This window comes from Scheffersomyces spartinae (genome assembly GCF_019049425.1).
Source record: "Scheffersomyces spartinae strain ARV_011 chromosome Unknown scaffold_6, whole genome shotgun sequence".
Classification (NCBI taxonomy): Eukaryota; Fungi; Ascomycota; class Pichiomycetes; order Serinales; family Debaryomycetaceae; genus Lizanozyma; species Lizanozyma spartinae.
The window spans coordinates 41,337-59,930 of record NW_025065053.1 but is presented as its reverse complement, the minus strand read 5'-3'; the positions used below and the strand labels follow the sequence as shown (position 1 = coordinate 59,930).

General features: G+C 37.6%; 6 protein-coding genes and 3 non-coding genes across 9 annotated transcripts; 1 reads left to right on the top strand and 8 right to left on the bottom strand.

Moving 5' to 3' along the window:
• Nucleotides 1-1,749: 1,749 nt before the first annotated feature.
• PGA52 (Pga52p) lies at nucleotides 1,750-2,916 on the bottom strand (the record flags this gene model as incomplete). Its single annotated transcript, XM_043194930.1, has 1 exon — nucleotides 1,750-2,916. One exon carries the CDS (start codon nucleotides 2,914-2,916, stop codon nucleotides 1,750-1,752), a length of 1,167 nt encoding a protein of 388 aa, XP_043050127.1.
• Nucleotides 2,917-3,297: 381 nt separating this feature from the next.
• EMC9 (Emc9p) lies at nucleotides 3,298-6,741 on the top strand (the record flags this gene model as incomplete). Its single annotated transcript, XM_043194929.1, has 4 exons — nucleotides 3,298-3,301; nucleotides 3,341-3,352; nucleotides 3,858-3,880; nucleotides 4,102-6,741. 4 exons carry the CDS (start codon nucleotides 3,298-3,300, stop codon nucleotides 6,739-6,741), a joined length of 2,679 nt encoding a protein of 892 aa, XP_043050126.1.
• Nucleotides 6,742-6,817: 76 nt separating this feature from the next.
• Nucleotides 6,818-7,420, bottom strand: KQ657_004252 (uncharacterized protein; the record flags this gene model as incomplete). The annotated part of the gene is made up of 1 exon (XM_043194928.1): nucleotides 6,818-7,420. The coding sequence occupies one exon, from the start codon at nucleotides 7,418-7,420 to the stop codon at nucleotides 6,818-6,820; it is 603 nt and encodes a 200-aa protein (XP_043050125.1).
• Nucleotides 7,421-7,670: 250 nt separating this feature from the next.
• On the bottom strand, nucleotides 7,671-7,741 carry KQ657_004251. The gene has a single exon. It is a non-coding gene; the product is annotated as a tRNA-Gly (tRNA).
• A 10-nt stretch (nucleotides 7,742-7,751) lies between these two features.
• KQ657_004250 lies at nucleotides 7,752-7,823 on the bottom strand. Its single transcript has one exon. It is a non-coding gene; the product is annotated as a tRNA-Asp (tRNA).
• Nucleotides 7,824-8,828: 1,005 nt separating this feature from the next.
• Nucleotides 8,829-8,910, bottom strand: KQ657_004249. Its single transcript has one exon. It is a non-coding gene; the product is annotated as a tRNA-Ser (tRNA).
• A 404-nt stretch (nucleotides 8,911-9,314) lies between these two features.
• Nucleotides 9,315-14,228, bottom strand: ESP1 (separase; the record flags this gene model as incomplete). Its single annotated transcript, XM_043194927.1, has 1 exon — nucleotides 9,315-14,228. The coding sequence occupies one exon, from the start codon at nucleotides 14,226-14,228 to the stop codon at nucleotides 9,315-9,317; it is 4,914 nt and encodes a 1,637-aa protein (XP_043050124.1).
• A 238-nt stretch (nucleotides 14,229-14,466) lies between these two features.
• Nucleotides 14,467-15,300, bottom strand: MMS21 (SUMO ligase; the record flags this gene model as incomplete). Its single annotated transcript, XM_043194926.1, has 1 exon — nucleotides 14,467-15,300. The coding sequence occupies one exon, from the start codon at nucleotides 15,298-15,300 to the stop codon at nucleotides 14,467-14,469; it is 834 nt and encodes a 277-aa protein (XP_043050123.1).
• A 334-nt stretch (nucleotides 15,301-15,634) lies between these two features.
• MUB1 (Mub1p) lies at nucleotides 15,635-18,499 on the bottom strand (the record flags this gene model as incomplete). Its single annotated transcript, XM_043194925.1, has 1 exon — nucleotides 15,635-18,499. The coding sequence occupies one exon, from the start codon at nucleotides 18,497-18,499 to the stop codon at nucleotides 15,635-15,637; it is 2,865 nt and encodes a 954-aa protein (XP_043050122.1).
• Nucleotides 18,500-18,594: the final 95 nt, after the last annotated feature.

The window sequence follows — 18,594 nt, the reverse complement described above, 5'->3', positions numbered from 1 at the left end:
TATTCTGGTTATTCAGTGGATGTTTAGGAATTGCCTTGATGCAAAAAAAAAGATAAATAACTGCCTGGTAGGCGAGAACAGGTAAGCCAAAAAAGGATAGTGGTGTTTCTTCTAAGGAATGGAAGTTATGACTGATTGATAAAATAATTACTACAAGATCAGACTTAAAGTGTAAGAAATATTTTCCGCTATTTATATGAAAAGCTATTAAGAACCAAAGGAAGCGACCGATGAAACACTTTTCATGGTGAATATGCATTTAGTTCCGTGGGAGCTGATGTTTGGGTTTCATGCAATGATAACGAAGATATCACAATAGGTTCGATTCCTAATTAATACAAGCCTCAAATAAAAACAATGTAAGGAAGGGGTTAGGCTTTTGAAACCGATTCAAGTGGCAGATATGAAACGCCAACGTCGCTTCATAAACGAGGTTTGTTACATTCAACTTTGATGCGAGCAAAAAAAAAAATTAAACTCCACCGGAAAGGGATTACATAAACACCAAGCTGGAATTAGAATAGGATAGATTATTATTAATTGATATTAAACGATACTCTGCTTGTACTTAGAAGGTAAGGGCGAAACATGTGGCTACTTTTTTGGCAAAAGGGACCAACCATAACCATACAACTCAAGACACCATTCGATGAGGTCCTGACATAACGGTTGGGGGACTACGAAGGGGTGGGAAGAAGAATGAGTTTGGGTTATCTCCGGACCAGGAAGGAGCAGCCCCCCTTTTGGTCAATGATCTAACAAGATATGGAAGGTTAATACTTACATATGTAAGCAATGTAGAATATGTGTATTGGTTTATGTATTATAATTATTGTTTATGGCTTCGACTTAATTGGAAACCGTGGTGGATCTAATTCTGTTCAAACTACATCCAGGGACAATTGGTTTTCAGAACCCGACTAATGATGAGGTTTAACGATGATGGTAGCCTAAACTTTATGCAGCAGAATAACTGCAGGTGGTGGCTTGGAGTTTAATATGAAAAGAAGCTTATTATTAATATAATATTAAATTGGTGTTTCATTCCTTGGTTGCGAGACAACAATAGACTGTTTCCGGTAAAGTAATTACATGCCTGGGTTCGGAGATCAATGCGACAATAAATTTTGGACCACCATGTAATAACACATGTCAAGCACCGCTATCAGATATTGATGCTAATCTTGGTGTAAGTACTATTAGTATTAGTGATGCTTATATGACTTTTAATGGTGATAATATGTGTGTTATCGAAGGTTATTACCTTATAGATTTTACTTTTGCCTTACATGTACTTGCGAGCAAAGCTAATGTTATTAGAACCACAAGATTAACCACAAGATTAAGCGACATCTCCCCTCCTCTTTATCCACCTAATTTCCTAGAACAGAAGTCGCTGCACTTGCACTAGTATTGTAATATGGAATTGTCTTAATGTGGCATTATAGGCACGCTGGCACCATCACACAGGATGGGTGATCTCGGCAGACCAAGTTTTTTTTTTGCACGTCAATGTTTATGACGTATATCAGTCGAAGGGGGGTAAAAAAAAGTATTGTGTAATAAGGAATATCCATGCAACACATTTTCATTTTGAGTTAAGCTTCAATTCTATTCTACCTTAAATAGATAATATAATTCCAGAGTTGACCGATTACCTACGCCAAGGGAAATAATCTCTGCTAAATTTTATGTGATCTTATTCTAAACACCATTTTTTTTATACGATATAGTTAACTCAACTAGATTCTAAAACAACCCATATACCAAACCCAAAACTCCAACAACAAAGTTGGTGAAGATTGATGGAGTAACGTTAGCTCCGCCAGATTTCTTCGATGTTGAACTTGGAAGTGGGTTGGTAGCGCTCGATAAGGCTGTACTTACGCTTCCACCATCAGCACTTGCTTTTGAAATCCAAGAGTTAATGTCTGATCCACTAATTGTTGAATCAAACCGAGTAGAGTTGGATACAAAGACTGCGGCATTTCCGTTCAGATCGAATACAACACCTCCCTTCATGTTACCAGTAAGATCTCTTTCAATAAACTTATCGGCCGCAATACCATTTTGAATGTCTCCTGTACCTTGGTAATCGTGGACGGTGGAGTACAAATTAAGGGCTTCTGTTGTGTTCATAATCTCAAACACATCAAATTCACCACATCCTGATCTCCAACAAGAACAATTGACATTATTACTATATTGAGCAGTTCTTGGAATCTTGGCATTCAAAAGCCAAATTGCAGGCATGTCATAGTTGGAAACGTCGCTTGAAAGTTTATCCTCTGTTGGCATTTCAAAGTCAAACAAAAACATCTTAACTGTTCCTGCAAATCCTTGGAACGCTGGAATACCACTTCTGTACACACCACAGTCATTATTAGGACCAGAGCTATCGCATGATACGTTTGAGAAAATGGCATATTCTTCGTTGGAGTAAATCTTGTTATTGCTTTCTAACAATGTAGCCTTTTTTGCTGCACTTGTACCATTGGCACCAGCAAATGTCAAAGCATACCCTAAACAAGGAGAGTACTCACCAGCAGTGGTAAGAAAAGTAATATTTTCACCAACTTGTTTTTCGGCATTGTAGTAAGTCAATCTATTCCATGATGAACTTGAGCTCAGCCCAAGGGTGAACAGATCTGTTGTGTAGTAAGCAAATTCATTCAACACCAAAGGACCTCTGAAATGAACAGAAAGAGCTTCATTCAATGGTGCATTGGGACCCTTGAACGATACGGCATCACCTCTTTCACAAGTACATGAGTCTTTAGTCACATCTTTAAATGCTTTGACGTCATAGTAATAACCTTGAAACCCCAAGTTGGTGAAGTCAATGACATCAACGAAATCGGCTGAGGCGCTAAGAAAACTCGTTGCTGCTAAAGCTAACACTGCACTTATTCTCATGGCTATTCACTAAGTGCTAACTAAAATTTTAAATTTCCACACACTCACACAAGAAAGAAATGTACGCGATGTGCAAGTCTTTTTATATAGTTGATGATTATATTTGATAGAATTATTTTTAGTATTGTTTGTTCTGCCTTGTTTAAGCAGGAAATTTATCCTTGTGGCATCGGTTAATCCGGGCCAGACTGTACGAAATGGCTTATCGCTACGTTTTCACACAGCCCGGTGTGCGCTACCACTTCTTGGAACTACTATTTTAGTTTTGCTTTTAATTGGTATATCCTGGTGGTAGACTTGTTTGCTGCGGAAGATTAGTGTAGTTATGGGACCAGCTGCGTATTTAGTTTAAACGTTACCCCTAAACGGTCCTGTACGAACATGGGTAACCTTTAAATAAAAAATCATTAATACATAGCAATAGCATTGGCATTAGGTAATTTTACATTAAGATTGACGTGAATTGTTAACTCCAGCAGCAAATTTACTTTTCTGCTGCGAAATGCTGCAAGCATATCATTCGAATTGCAGGCACTACACACCGCCACAAATATGGTATAACTTCAGAGTATAGAACACTACAGTTACGAGCATTTGGACTTGGTTAGGGCCATGTCTTCCAATCCACTAATGCTTAAATCTTAGTGCTAGATGAGTTCGGGTGGATGGAAGCTTCCTTATACCAAAAATATCCTTGGGAATACAATACAATAAAGACCTCATTCGTATACGGTACGTCATAGCTGCAGCGTACCTTAGAATCAGCTCACGTGAAGCATTACCCAAATCCAGAGGCACTGAAAATTTTTTAACAACTAGTTCTGGGGTTACCCGCACTTGTGTCTCCAAAGAGTAGCACTTGATCCGAAGATTTCAATCGATCAATGGTAAGCAATCAATATCGATCTCCACAATTCGTACAACTGCTAAATATCATTCAGCATCATCAAGATCGCCTGCACAGGTATCAAAACCACAAATCGCCAGCATTTCATCATCTGTGAATTTAATAGCAAACACAAAGGATTCTAAGAGGTGATATATCCACATTGTCTATATATAGTGGGAAAGATCTTGTGGCAAGATTGAATTGATTTGTTGCATGCAAAATACTTTAAAATTCATATTACTGCTAAAAGACTCTACTGTGGGAGTGGGAGAAGGTGCTATTTGTAACATTCATAGATAACATACATCGCGTCCCATATGGAAGGAGCGCACCAACAGCATTCAGCCTTGAAGTCACCTCATTATGCAGCATTCTCCTCACAACCGTTACCGACATCGTCACTTCGGGATATCACTGCTTTAGTGTTTATTTTAATGTCCTTACCTCAAAACTTAGCCACTCCGTTATTGGCCCTTTACATATTTGCAGATTCCAGTTTTGTCTATGTACGTATGCTTGCACTGTTTGTGTTGGTTGACAGCGACGAAGAATGTCGTGGTCGTAGTCGTCTGCAGCCACGAGGGTTGGGTCGTGGTGGTGGTTTTGGCCGACGGTTGTGGGAATTGGTGGACTTTTCAAAGACTATCAATGCTATAGGAAGGTTTATTGCCATTCTTGCCTTCAATTCCATGGTTTATTTTTCCATTACTCGTTACATCTCATTCCATAAACGTAACGTTTATTTCAATCATTTGGTGATACTAGCGAAAGCAACTATACTGGCAGACATTATAGGGTCGTCGTCTATTAATTCTGTCACCTCCATATCCAATAAAAAGTTTGCATCTAAGATCCAATTTGAGAATAAGCATCTCAATAATGGTTTATTGAATTCCATAGCTTGTTATTTGATTGTTAATTATACTACTTATTGTGTCAATTGGCTTCTAGGAATGAACCATGGAGCTCTAGATTCCATTAATCAATACAGTGAACTATATCTTGTGTTATGTCTCCACGTTGTCATATCGTCCATTTATCGAAACTCTTTCCATTCCAACAGTCACAATAAGAACAACTTCCATGCCCCCAATTACAACGTCATGAAACTAGATGATGGAGGAGGAGGCAATAGAGCCATTCATCATCACCATACTGTTTCTACCAGTGCAGAAATCTCGACCTTGATAGATGGAGACTCCTCTCTAGTAAGCAATGCGACTACAACGGGAGCTCATATCAATAATCCAATCCACAATAACAACAATTATACGCTGCTATCAAATCATAATAACAGCAGCACCAGCAATAATAATAACAATAATAACAATAATAATAATAGTGATATTGTTGATAATTGCAGCAATATCATAACTACTACAACCACAACATCTACGCCAACAAGTCGCACAACAACCACAATATTGTCTACAGGCAACGATGAACCTTCTACAAAAGTCTCATCCAACGTTACACATGTTAATGGTAGTGCACTAGTCACATTACCTGCTTCCATAAGCTCTTCGACTTTAAAGCTAACCGAGGAAACTCCAGATGAGTTGGTTGAAATTGACTTGAGCAAAGTACTACAGAATGAAAGATTTGAGAATGAAATACTGGGCGATTCTATCCAGTTACACAACTTTGAAGTATTCATTTTAAAGCCATTCAATAATAAGCTTTTGATTAATAGAAACAGGTCATTTAATCCTATCTCCAAATACCCTTCATTGTGTTCTTCTAACAATGAAAAGTCCGACTCAAATATAGCATATTCAGAATCGAATTCTGGTGGTAATTCAACTACAATTATTGATAATATGATTACTATCCAACCATTTTGGTCCGTGGTGGCTTCCTTTAAGGCAGCAATGAAATATACTTCTTTATTTGATGGCCAAATGACGAGAAGAAAGACCCATGGAGGTGAGTTTCTTGCATTACCTAGTGCTAAACTTGAAATCAGTATTTTGACCATTGATGACTCCAAAATCTTAATGAACATTATGCTGTTTGCCAAAAATCAATCATTTGATATTGGCAAGATCAGAATCAAGATCAACAGCATTGATTGGATGTACTTCAAGATCTGTGAAGTGGACAACGAATGTTATTTATTGGTTTATGGACTATCAGCATTATTTCAATATGAAATAGATATTTTCCACGAACTGCAGTTATTGAATCATTTGATTATCAGTACTACTACTCCCAATAAAGATAAGGTATTAAATCAACTGCCTAGTGAGCAGAATTCAAGTCTATTGACCCTTCAAATATCGTTGGTTCTGACTATAGAATTGCTTTCAAGCAAAAAGTCTAGCTACAAAAAGATGAAGAAGGATGAGCACAAGAAGATCAGTGAGTTGACCAAAACTATTGATGCTTTTAAGAATCGAATTGCAAAGTATAACGGTAAGCAACCCAATGAAAGTCGTATATTTGGGAAGTTGAAAGGTTTAAAACACCAAGTTAATCAGCTTGAAGCTGAGGTTCAAGAGTTAAAGCGTGCGGTGGAACAGTTGGATCAGAACAAGGATGCCAGCAGAATTCAATTGAACGTGAAAGAAACCGAATTACAACAAGAACTTGCTGCTTTAGATCAGGAATACGAACAAGCGTATTTGAAAGCTGTGAACGAGGTTAAAATGCTTTTGAAAGAGGCCGAGTTGGAAAATGCAAATATAATTAGCAAGAATCAAAAGAACTCCAATAAGGAACAACAGATTTTGAACGAGATCAACAAGCTAGACTGTGAATTGAAGAATATGAAGAAAATCCAAGTGTTAGGAAAGATCCAGAAACGAACCAAAAAGGTAAAGGATAAAATAGATACCATAATTCCTCGAGTATTTGAATCCACAGCTGAGTTGCAAAGAAAGTTTGAAGAGTTAGTAGGATCAGATTACGAGTTGATCGAAGAGAGTAATCAATGATGATTTAACGAGTTTACGATGAAAAATTGAATATTTATATTTATATTTATATTATATTATATTATTAATATGTACGTTAATCTCTAAGGGATTGACCCACCTGGTGGAAAGATCGGTTGAAATATATAAGACCTCCAGTCTTTGAATGCAAATATTTCTCATTTGGAGTTAAAATCTCCAACACTTTTACTACCCAAGATTCGTGATCATGAACGATCATATGGTTTTCTGCTTTACAGATGAATACTCTTTCACTTTCCTTTAACACCGGTATTTTTATGGCATCTTCCTCTATACAATGGTAGAACCAATCATGTGACTCGCGTAGCTTTTCAAAAGGTGTAGTCATCTCATGAAACACTTCTCCGTCATCTTTAACGTTGACATTATCGGGTATAAATTTTGTTCTGGTGGTCTTGACTCCGCTGGCAAATGTTCGTCCCAATTGGGCAGCTCTAGGCGTAGCAGGTAGCAAGTGGAGTGCTAAATATTTGAACTCATGAAGCGAGGACGAAGTGTATGATGGAAGATGAAGATTAAACTGTAATAATGGGAACGGTTGAATGCTTAATGAGGAAACTGATCCCAATGTCATCCCATGTAAATTAGGAATAGCATTTCTATTATAATTTTCTTTATTAGCTTTGGTGCACTCTTTGATACCACTGGTTAAGATCATTGCTGGTGAGCTCATCCTGCTCATGGAGTCTTTGAACAGTTCAACAGTGTCATATACGGACTTCTGACAATAGGTTCGTAAACATCTTTTAATCATTTTGTGTCCGATTCTGTAGCATTAATGTCCGCTAATGGGAGTTTGTTTCTTTGTATGTTGAAGAAATTGTCAGCTTCATATTGACCACTAAATATCGTTTGATTCACCATAAAAAAAAATATTATATAAGTTAACTACAAAAAAGAAAAGTAGATGCGCAAACCCGGAATCGAACCGGGGGCCCAACGATGGCAACGTTGGATTTTACCACTAAACCATTTGCGCATGAGAAGTGCTCCGCGACGGGGAATTGAACCCCGGTCTACCACGCGACAAGCGGTAATTCTAGCCACTAAACTATCACGGATTTCTTGTTTAACTAACGGGGGTAAATCATAGTTATAGTAAACATCTAAGCGTTGCACATTTTTTTGTCTTTGTGTAACAAAATTAGCATCTTGTTGTATGGGCCCTCGTCTTGTATCCACAACAGTTGTTTGATCTATTCTATTGATAGCCTCCGCTTATTTAACTATGGCACATAAGAACTGAGTGCTTTAGGGCTATAACTTTTTATCGTATTCTATATCCCAGGCATGGCTGTCGAATACGTTGGTGTGCGGGGCTCTAGATTTTTATTCTACTTATTCATTCGTGTAGCATTAATTCACTCATTGAAAAAGAACTAACGAAGTACTGAAGCAATTGAGTTAATAAAAGGATATTTTTAGAGTACTGTTTCACACGAAGAACAGTTATTTATACTTGCTTGTTTCTAGGAATTCATCAATCTATATCGTACCTGCATCAGAAAACGAGTAAGGTCAGCAGCCAACACAAAATGCTACAGCCGCATCGAAGTTTGTCGCTTAAGATAGTGGAAATCAGGAGATAGAAGACATTAAAACATGAGTTGCTTACAGCCATATACTCGTAAGTATCCTTATATCCGTGTTGAAAAGCAATTGATTAATTGTAAAGGTGAGTCGGGATTTCATTGAGAGAGTGAACTTGAGCCAAATGTACAGAAAAACACACTGGAGATGCCAATCATCAAAGTGGTGCAATCAAGTCCAGAGATGTTCCTTTGCAAATGAATTTCTATTATGCGAAGCATTGAGATCGGCAATAACAAATTAATACCGATGTCGGCCGAATAAAAAACGCATTGGATTTAAAGTTATAGGCAACTAAAGTATTATGAACTTTTCTGAGTTCTAGGTCAACGTCATCGTGTTGGACGGTGATATACCTAACATTAAGCCCACTGCAATGTTTCAGAAATTAAAACGGTATTGCTTAAATGGTATTTAGGTCGTTGTCGTTATGTCATTTGCAGTTAGGCATTGTGATACCATAAAAAATAAAAAAACGACAACTGCAGGATTCGAACCTGCGCGGGCAAAGCCCAAAAGATTTCAAGTCTTTCTCCTTAACCGCTCGGACAAGTTGCCGAATTATATTCTTTATTAAAGTATTTCACACTACCTAGAAAAGTGCCCACTTGTAATTGCTAGCTGAAATACTTTTAAAACCCACTATCCAGACTTTATAAGCAGTGAGGGTAACTCCAAAAGTCAACTGCTTGTCTTTTTGGTGTTTCCACCGATATTAAAGCTATTATTAACATTGATTAATAAACTTGTTAGTAGCTAGAAGTTTTACTCCAAATACGACAAAAATAACCAAAAATGTAAACTAATGCAATTCGGCAGTATTAACTATATTATTTTAAACAAAAACTAGTTCTAATTTTGAGGAAAAGGCCATAAGGGACTTAAAGGTACTATTTTATAGGTATATAACAATAAATTAAGTCAAATTTCCAATTACATTTTTTTGCTTCAGTTCCAACTTTTCATGGAGCAAAATCTGGTGTGCGGGTGTCTCTGATGGCTAATGGTAACCCATACATAATTGGAGCAGAACCATTCAAGTATTTGAGGGTACAGCTGTTTCTGGATTTGCTTATTGCTTGGGAAAAGTTCAATGTAGCCGATTTAGCATTCTTCTCTATCATCCCTGCCTTAGCCATAACTGATAAACTAAACATATCAATGTCTTTATCAGTGACATCCCATAAGTTCCCAATAACCATAGGAGATTCGCACAATAGCCAGTTCTGTACGCTACCTGTGGGATTCAATATACCATTAGATTTTAATGAAGCAGATGAACATCCAATCAATAAGGCTGGTGGAATCTTGTGTCCATTAACAAGTTTATATTCAAACATGGTGCCAGGTTTGACATACTGTTGACAACATCCATGTCCCAGGTAAAGAAAAAGATCACTATTGGTTAGTTTATTCATTAGTTCAGTTTCAACAGGAACCTGACCCACATATCCATACCATAATTCTGACTTCTTAGCCAGAATTATAGGACGTAATCTGTTTTCTGTATTTTGTAGATCTCCATCAGGATTAACGAGGTACAAGGTCTTGGGATACTCAGGAATTGAATTTATTTCAAGCATGTTTTGTAGCCAAGAATAAGAAGGGGCTCTGGTTATTGATTTCTCCTTTAAAAATTCCAACGATTCCCATGGGAAATGATTACAAATCCCGTTAGGAACCAAAATTATATGATGGTCCTTTTGATGCTTGTTTCTCTTGAATTGTTTGAAAAGGGATTCCACAGAAGATAAGAAGCACACATGGTCAAGTTTCGCATTTATATCGCATGCCAATACCGAGTCCTGAAGGATTTGGAACAAGTCTTCCACATCACTGGTTTCAAAGTCTGTCAAGTTATAAAACAAATTAATGATGCTATCGTCAAACAATATATTCTTGGAAGATTTTATGGATCTTGTCAATAAAGTTTGAAAGGAGTCTCTAAACTTGAGATATGCTTGATCGTCCGCTTCATTTGACTCGAACACAGATTTGAACCCACCAAACACATATTTCTCCAAGAAGTGCAAAATCTCCTTCACTTTCAGATCTAAAGTAAATCGAAGATTCCACCACTTAATTCTATCATCTCTAGTTACGATTGTTGAAGTAGTAGCTGATTTCGTGGTGAGATTGCTCTCTTGAATTATTTGCTGAAACTTTTTGCACAAATCATCTATGGATATCGAAGGTATTGATCTGTCTCTAAGATGGAAACGACCAACATTAAGTCGTATAAATCTGGGCTCCTTTCCCTTTGAACATTCAGTCAACAATAAATCTCCTGTCAATTGACAAGTGTCTATCCCTACTACTTTCCAATTTGCAGGCAAATTGTTGCAAAAATTTGACCCAAGCTTTGATTCAGTCTCAGCATAAGAGTCAATGCTAATTTTATCAGGGAATAATTGCTTGTAGCCCTGAGCGGATTTGTGAATCTTCATTTCGTTATCAATGGGATTTTCTAAATAAGAATCTTGAAGCTGAAGCAAATCATTCAAAGCTGTTGAACCTGGTTTAAGAGCTGTCACTTGGGAAAGTAATGAAAAACAGAGATGCAACAACTTGTAGACTTCTTGATTGGCAAGATTTGGACAGTCGTGAAACACTTTACTCTTCGAAAGACGAATCAAAAACTCCTTGTATGACACAAGCTTGTCCAACGCTTGCATAACATTCCCCTCAAGTTGACCACCTTCAATTGCGTTTATAGCTCCAGGGCATAAATATGCAAAACTCTTAAATATCGAAGATTTATATTCAAATATCTTCTCCTTTATTATATTCACTTGATCCAATACATCATCCTTCTCACTTTTTGAAGTAATATTAGGGTTCAAATAAGCAACGTTGGGAGTTACCAATCGACAAAGCTTTTGAAACTCAAATACAAAGTTTTCATTCAAAGCTGTAAGGCTAGAAATTTTAGATGCACCTACTTCATCTAATGTCTTCCACGATTGTATATTAATTGTCCCAACAGAATTCCCAAGAAGAATTTCAACAGCTTGTTTAACTGTGGCTAAGGAAGCGCAGTTACTCACAATACTGAATCGCCATTGGTCAACGAAGCTTTCATAATGAATGGATACCTCTTCAGAATTTCTTAAAAGCAAAGAAAGGCCAATTATCTCATAAAGCACCAAAACCTTTCTTACTGGGGAATTTAAAGAAGAGCACAATTCCAGCAACCCTCTAACATAAAATCTGATATCCCTTGAAACTCCCATGTAGTTTAAGTTTTGGATAATGGAGACATAAGACACAAGTAATAACACAACAGCATTCAGTTTAATATGAGTGTATTGTATTTTTGGAAAGTTAGGTCCCAATTTAACCATTATTGAATTCAAAATCTTCAAAGAAACTTTGCAATTTCTATAAGCACCCACATAATCTTCAAGAAAAATATTAAGTTTGGCACTTAACGTTTGAAAATGGGCTAACAATAAAAGTGCTTGGAACTTCTCAGGAAGGGACAATTTTGTTGATTCAGAAATATCCAACTCTGGCTTTGATTTGACAAACTTAAGTATTTTGTTAAACTGAGATATTGCGGTTTCTTTATTCCTAATTGATATGGCATAATCCAACTGTAACAATTTAAAGGAAAGGATACTTGGAATTGATATTATTCGGTTCTCTTTAATAACGTTCATCAACAACTTAATCTGCTTGTACATATCTCCATAAAACCCAAGACGAGAGAGTGCCACAGCCAACTTATAGTTCAAGAAGAATATCATTTCAGGATTTAATATGTTCATCTTAACTATCTTGTTGATATTGAGCACCATGCTTCCATATAATGCATTGAGCTCTAGGAAAAGAATGAATGATTTTATTATCTCATCATCTCCCACACTGTCTATACTAGAAGTCTGGACTGCCCACAAATTGAACTCAAGCTGACATTTATCATACAAGAGATCACTCCAACCAAAGTGTGTGAGCTTTTGAAGATATAAATCGCAATTGAGGATGGAGCCAGCAGGGATATCCTGCAACAAAGGAAGATCCATGACTTCTGTTATACCATTTGTATGATAATATCCTAGTTGAAATTGTAATTGAAGAAGGGGATCTTGAAAGGATAGTGTCTTGATCAAAGTGTTACACACAGTTGTCTTCACCGTTGCATCGAGTAGCTTTTCACAGTATTGGAACACTTGTAGCATTAACTGAAGCAAATACTTCTCGGACACAAGATTTGATTTACACATAGATTTCAATTTATCTATTACCAAACCATTATCCTTTGTTATAATCTTCACAAAAAGGTGAATAACTTGTGACTTGAAAGTACTCTCCGTCCTTATTTGAGAAGTATGGAAATAATCTAACATTATAGTTAAGGAAGATTTTGCAAATCCCATACCAAGAAGAACATTGCTAACTTTCATTGCCTTTGTTTCATAAAATGCCCAGTTTTCACTTGTAGGGGAGCACTTATAAATGTCACATTCGTACTGGATTGATAAACTCCAATGATTGGGGTTTCTTGACCTATTACCCAAATTGTATAGCAAATTAGATAGCATTCGAGATCTTGAAGTAGACTCTGCAAGCTTGAGTAGGTCATGTAGTGATTGAATTATACACACCATTTGTGAGCTTGGACTTGCGGTTGAAGTAGCCATTGCATTCTTCAAGAACGTAAGAAACGTATCGATAGCTCTAAGTTGTATTGAATTGAGCTTTTGTTTCAGTCCTGATGATGATGAAGGAGATGTTAATTCAGTCAGCAAATATTTTGATACAGCTTTAGCAAATTCGAATCCTGTTGTCGATAATGGGATGGAATATCTGCTTAGCTTTCTTAAAAGAGTGTCATTCTCCAAGAGAGTTTTTTGACCAGTGAATAGACCATACTTAACGTTTTCAAGCTCAATTGGCGATGGATCAACCATAAACCTTTCAATTGCCTGATCGGGACAAACTGAAGCCGACTGTCTCCTAAAGTGTATCTGAATAAGAGAAATATCAAAGTGACCACCCGGAATAGACAAATCCTCCACAAACTTTACAAGCTGTGGATCATATGATATTAGGTCCACATAGGATTGTATTTGTTGTTTCTCTATTGACTTGTCAAGTTGCATTAGTTTAAGCAATATGCAATCACGGGCAACAACTATTTCCGGTAGTTGACATTGGCTTCGTACATTTAAAGCCTGGAATACTTTATAGTATCCTTTAATGAGCTTAATACAATTGTTTGTGTAGCGAGTTGATTGATTATGATCAATCTCAATATGATCACCCTCTTTGCTCAACAATTGTCCGAAAGTACTGGACGAATGGAAACAATGCACTATACTTTGAATATCCTCCCTCCGGATATAAGGATCGTTGCCAGCAAGTAAACTCTTCACATTGATGGAAACATACTGTAAAATGGCCTGAAGCGCTACAAAGTAATATGTGATACCAACAGATATGATTCCCTTTAACGATTGGTCAATCTCAACAGCGTCTATCAAATCGCTAACAGTCACACTTCCATTGAATGTTGGCTTCTTTTTCCCAAGTGCCCTGCGGGCCAATACCAAATGCTTAAAACACTGTGCAAGTTGTTTGGTCTCTAAAAGCCGTACAACATACAGTTGATGACGTTTGGCTATGGAGCATCTCTTTTCACCCAGTTTATCAAGTAGATATAAACAAGCAAAACTATTATAAACAAGCTCACTATTATTGACAGCGGTGGTGGTTGTCAGTAGCTCATTCAATTGCCTATTTGCTATTGTTTCTATCTCCTTACTGCTTGCCACAATGTGATTGATCTTTTTGGAGGTTTCCAATGGATTAGCAAACGAACTCTTTAAAAACAAGTCCAACTTATCTCCGTCCGAAACAGTATTGGAAAGCATTTAGAAATGTGATACGTCACAATATGATACGTTTACTTTAAATCCATTAGGTAATGGGATTACTAGTTGTAGTGTAATTAGATTGAGTTTACTTACGTGAAGTATCAACAGAAAGAAGATCACAAAATCAATCAGGTAAACAAAAATCCTGTATGAAAGGTAACTCATAACACCACTACACCCGCACACCAACTGCTATATACGTACCAACCTATAATCCTTTTACCATTGATATTATTTACATGACGGTTTCCAACTTCGTTAGACGTCTTTTCTGAAGCTGTCGTGCCTTGAATACTTGGACTCGGAGTTTCATAAGACTATCAGGGACCAAGTCACTCACAAGTAAGTCAAAATGACACCCAGAAATTGGACAATGGGTTACTCCATTTCTTAGTTGCAGTAGAATAGGACGGTTTTCATAGGTATGACCACACTTCCTTGAACGTACAGGGTTCTCCAAAAACTGTAAGGAAAGAGGATCTTTTAAAGACACTTTCCCACCACTAACGGCAAGTTCATCATCAAGAGAATCATGGTCAGGCAATGGGTCTTCTGGGTTCTCAAGAATCGATCTAATATTCCGAAGTCGTTGTAGTTTAGGTTCTTTATTCACCGTTTTGGTAATGGACTCTTCAGTGACAATACTGCTATAATACGAGTTCAAAGTGAGGTCAAAGCCCAATGGAGGGTTTTTCTGGAACTGTTTTAAGCTGTTTAGATTGAAATCCGCCGCCTCATTGGCTACTTGTCTTATATCATCCATTGCTGCCTTAGTCAGCTTCATGTAGGCCACTTTTAACTGGTAGGCTTCGTATAACCTTTCCACTACTTGGATACACGTGTCGATGTAGTCAAAGTTTGCTTCACTTAAACGTTCCTCATTGACTAGAGTATCGATATAAGTGTCCACATCTCGAATGACTGTTTCAATGTCAGAATCGATATCAGATTTGGATGCTGTACTTGGTAGTTGTGAAGCTTCACGTTGAAACTTATTAAGAAGCAGTTTAGTCAACGGTATACTTTCAGGAACTCGGAGATCATCCGGTAAGCCATCCAATGTTTCCATGTTTGTCAGCCTGTATGTTTGTCAGCCTTTCAGTGCTTACGTATAATAACCAGAGAACGGGTTTGATAGTTTGTATATGTGAACCTAAATAAATAGCGACATTATCATCAAAACAAAAACATCGCGACATAAAACATCGCGACATTCCACCAAAAGACATGTTTCTACTATGATATCCAACCTATATATATCCAACCTATACATATCCAACATATAGATAACCAACCTTAAATATACATACATCCATTGTAACCAGTTGACATTAAGCGTAATAAATAAAACGGACTATTCTCTCCAAAAAATCTAGTGTCATGCAAAAAGCCAAAGCATTTCTTCACTCTTCGGGTCCAGAGCCTGGTCCTGAACCAGATGCAGATCTCGATCGTTGAGCTGATAAACCCATTCCAGTATGATTATTATTTGTGGCGTTGGGTGTTTCAGAAAATGCAGTAGTGGGACCTGAAGATGCTCCTGATGGGGTTGACGAAGCTCCATCTTGTGTAGTTGTCTGCATTGTGCTGACAGTAGTTGATGATGTTGAACTTGAAGTTGATGGAATACACCAGTTTCTGTGACAATGCCATGCTTTCATTTGACATTCACGACTGCAGTATTTAGTTCTTTTACACCGACGACATTTCAGGAATTCCCGAGGATAACGCTCCCATTTGCCGCATTGCAAGTTACCACATTGGCGCACACCACCTTTAAAGTCGTTGCGCCGGCACGAGTTGCGCATAATGACCCCAGACCAATAGTACATGTCTGTACCAGAAAGGAACGTAAACTTTTCAACCATTGAAAACAAATTTACCTTCTTGTAGTCCATCAAAAAGACGTCTTGGTCAATTGGGTCGTCCACCTCAAAGTGGTCATAGGAGTCGTAATCCCAGTAGTCCTGCCGGTTTTTCTTCTTAATCATGTGTTCTTCAATCACTGTACTAGAAAGAATGTTACTTTCCACATCAATATACTTGTCAATCTTATCATTCATTTGACATAATGCCATTTCTCGGTCGAGATCATCCAAAATAGATTCGGAATCAACAATCGATTGGTAGAGAGAACTTAAACTAGATCCATCTGAGTTTTTAGTTGTACTGGTAATTGAATGGGCACATCCCTGTGCACCACCATCAACATCAATAGCACCCGTTCCGAATGCATCTTCATCAACTTCATCATCATCAATGTCGCTTTCATCTTCAAGATCCTCAGAAGAACCGCCTGTAGCAGAGGCAGAATCAACTGAATTTATCGCTCTTGCAGATGTAGCAGAAACATTAGTTGTAGTGGTGGCATTCTCTGGGTTAGTAGATTCTGCACCATGATCTGCTTTATCATTATGACATAAATCTAATCTGTCTTCTTCAAGAATCATTTCCAAATCAACAGGAGAAATATCATTCACCATTTGAGGTGAACTTGATGCAGATACGGTGAATCTGTCCATAAATGATTCTTCAGTTGAATTTGTTGTAGTACGTGAAGCAGATTCACTTTGAGATAACCATTGATTGGAACTGGCAATGTTTGTATTGGCATTTGTAGAGCTACTAGAAGGTTGTTTCACATTCTTTGCATCACGCATACGAATCAATAGTTCCTTACGCTTAGACTTCATCTGTTTGCTGATAAACACGATATATTTCTTTTCCCGGATGGACATATCTGAAGCTAATTGAGTGTTTTGTAACTCTTCTTTAAGAAATGGATATTTGGAAATATAGGCCAACAATTGTAAACACCATACAATATCATCGTCACGAGGAATAACTACCCCTGATTCAGTAAAAGTGCGAGGAGCAATCTTGGTGTTTGAGTTCATCAACGTATTGATGCAATCATATTCCAGAATGTACATATCCGAAAGAAAATTCAAATTTGAGTCCATTTCAATCTCATTATCACGTACTAGTTCATCATCCCAATCATATTCTCTTGATTTCTGTTCACGGAGTCTTTTGATTATATTAACAATAAGGTATTTCCTTCTAACGTCATTATTGACCGAATAAAACTTGGGGTTGTTGCGAATGAGTTTCATCAACTCATCAATGGAAAGATTATCGTAATCTTCGTTGGTTAAATGTGATTTACAGAATGGATGAGCAAAGGAAGCTGGAAAGCTTATGTTGGGAAATGATCCGGAATCAAATTGGGATAAACTAAATGGAAGTGCAAATTCTCGAGTATGACGGTTTGGACTTACTCCACTGCCAGCAGATGAAGTTCCATTGGAAGAAATATTATTGTTGATGTTGTTCGATGAAGGAGGATTAATAGTGTTGCCTGAGGTCGCAGGAATGTTAAGAGAAATTGGAATTGTTGGCACTGTAGTTGACATTGTGAAATTAGAAGATAATGTAGTTGTTGGAGTCGTCACCTGCTCATCATGGATTGGTGGTCTTTCATAGAAATCTTCAGAGCCTTGCAGTGAAGGTTGCGAATAAGAACCAGGGAAAAACGAGTCCGATGCTTCTGACACACGGGAGTTAACTCTTGAAGTTGCTGGAGATAAAAATGACAGTTGCAGCATCAGCTGTTGTTGTTGTTGTTGTTGTTGTTGTTGTTGTTGTTGTTGTTGTTGTTGTTGTTGTTGTTGTTGTTGAGGTGGTGGAGGTTGCAGTTGCAGATGTTGTTGTGATTGTGCTTGTTGTTGCTGTTGTGCCGTAAAAGGACATGGACATCTTGTCGTAGCAGCAGCAGCAGTAGTAGCGGCAGCTGGTTGGTTTCCATTCCATGTGCTCATAAATATGCCATGCTGGACAAACTGTTGCTCGTTCAAAGTAAGATAATTGTCCAACACTGTTGCGATAATGGGCAAGATACCAGCTTGAACAACCTTTTGACGGATCCGTTCTGTACCTCTTGTGCCAATCAATACAAGACATTGGAAGGTCAAGGTCCATTTCCAAGCAGCCAAAAGTTTCTTTTCATGATTAAGAATGGAGTTAGCCAGGTTGAATGTCGTGTTATGACATTCATGAAGGATTTCAACCAACCGTTCTACTCCTCCATCAACAGCAAGGGTTTCCCTGACTTTGGCCAGAGACGAGACCAAGTATGTGAGATGGTTTAAGGAGTTAACCAAAGGTTTATCTGAAGTGACATCTAGAGCCCGACGATCGTAGAGACTCGCACTAATGGTGACCGCTGCTTTATTATTCGCCACTAATTTGTAATTGGATTCACGCATGTTTGAGTAGTAGCGATATTATCAATAACTATCGCCTACCTCAAACCAATATCAAAGACCAATAACAAACAGTTACACAGATCAACAGACTGACA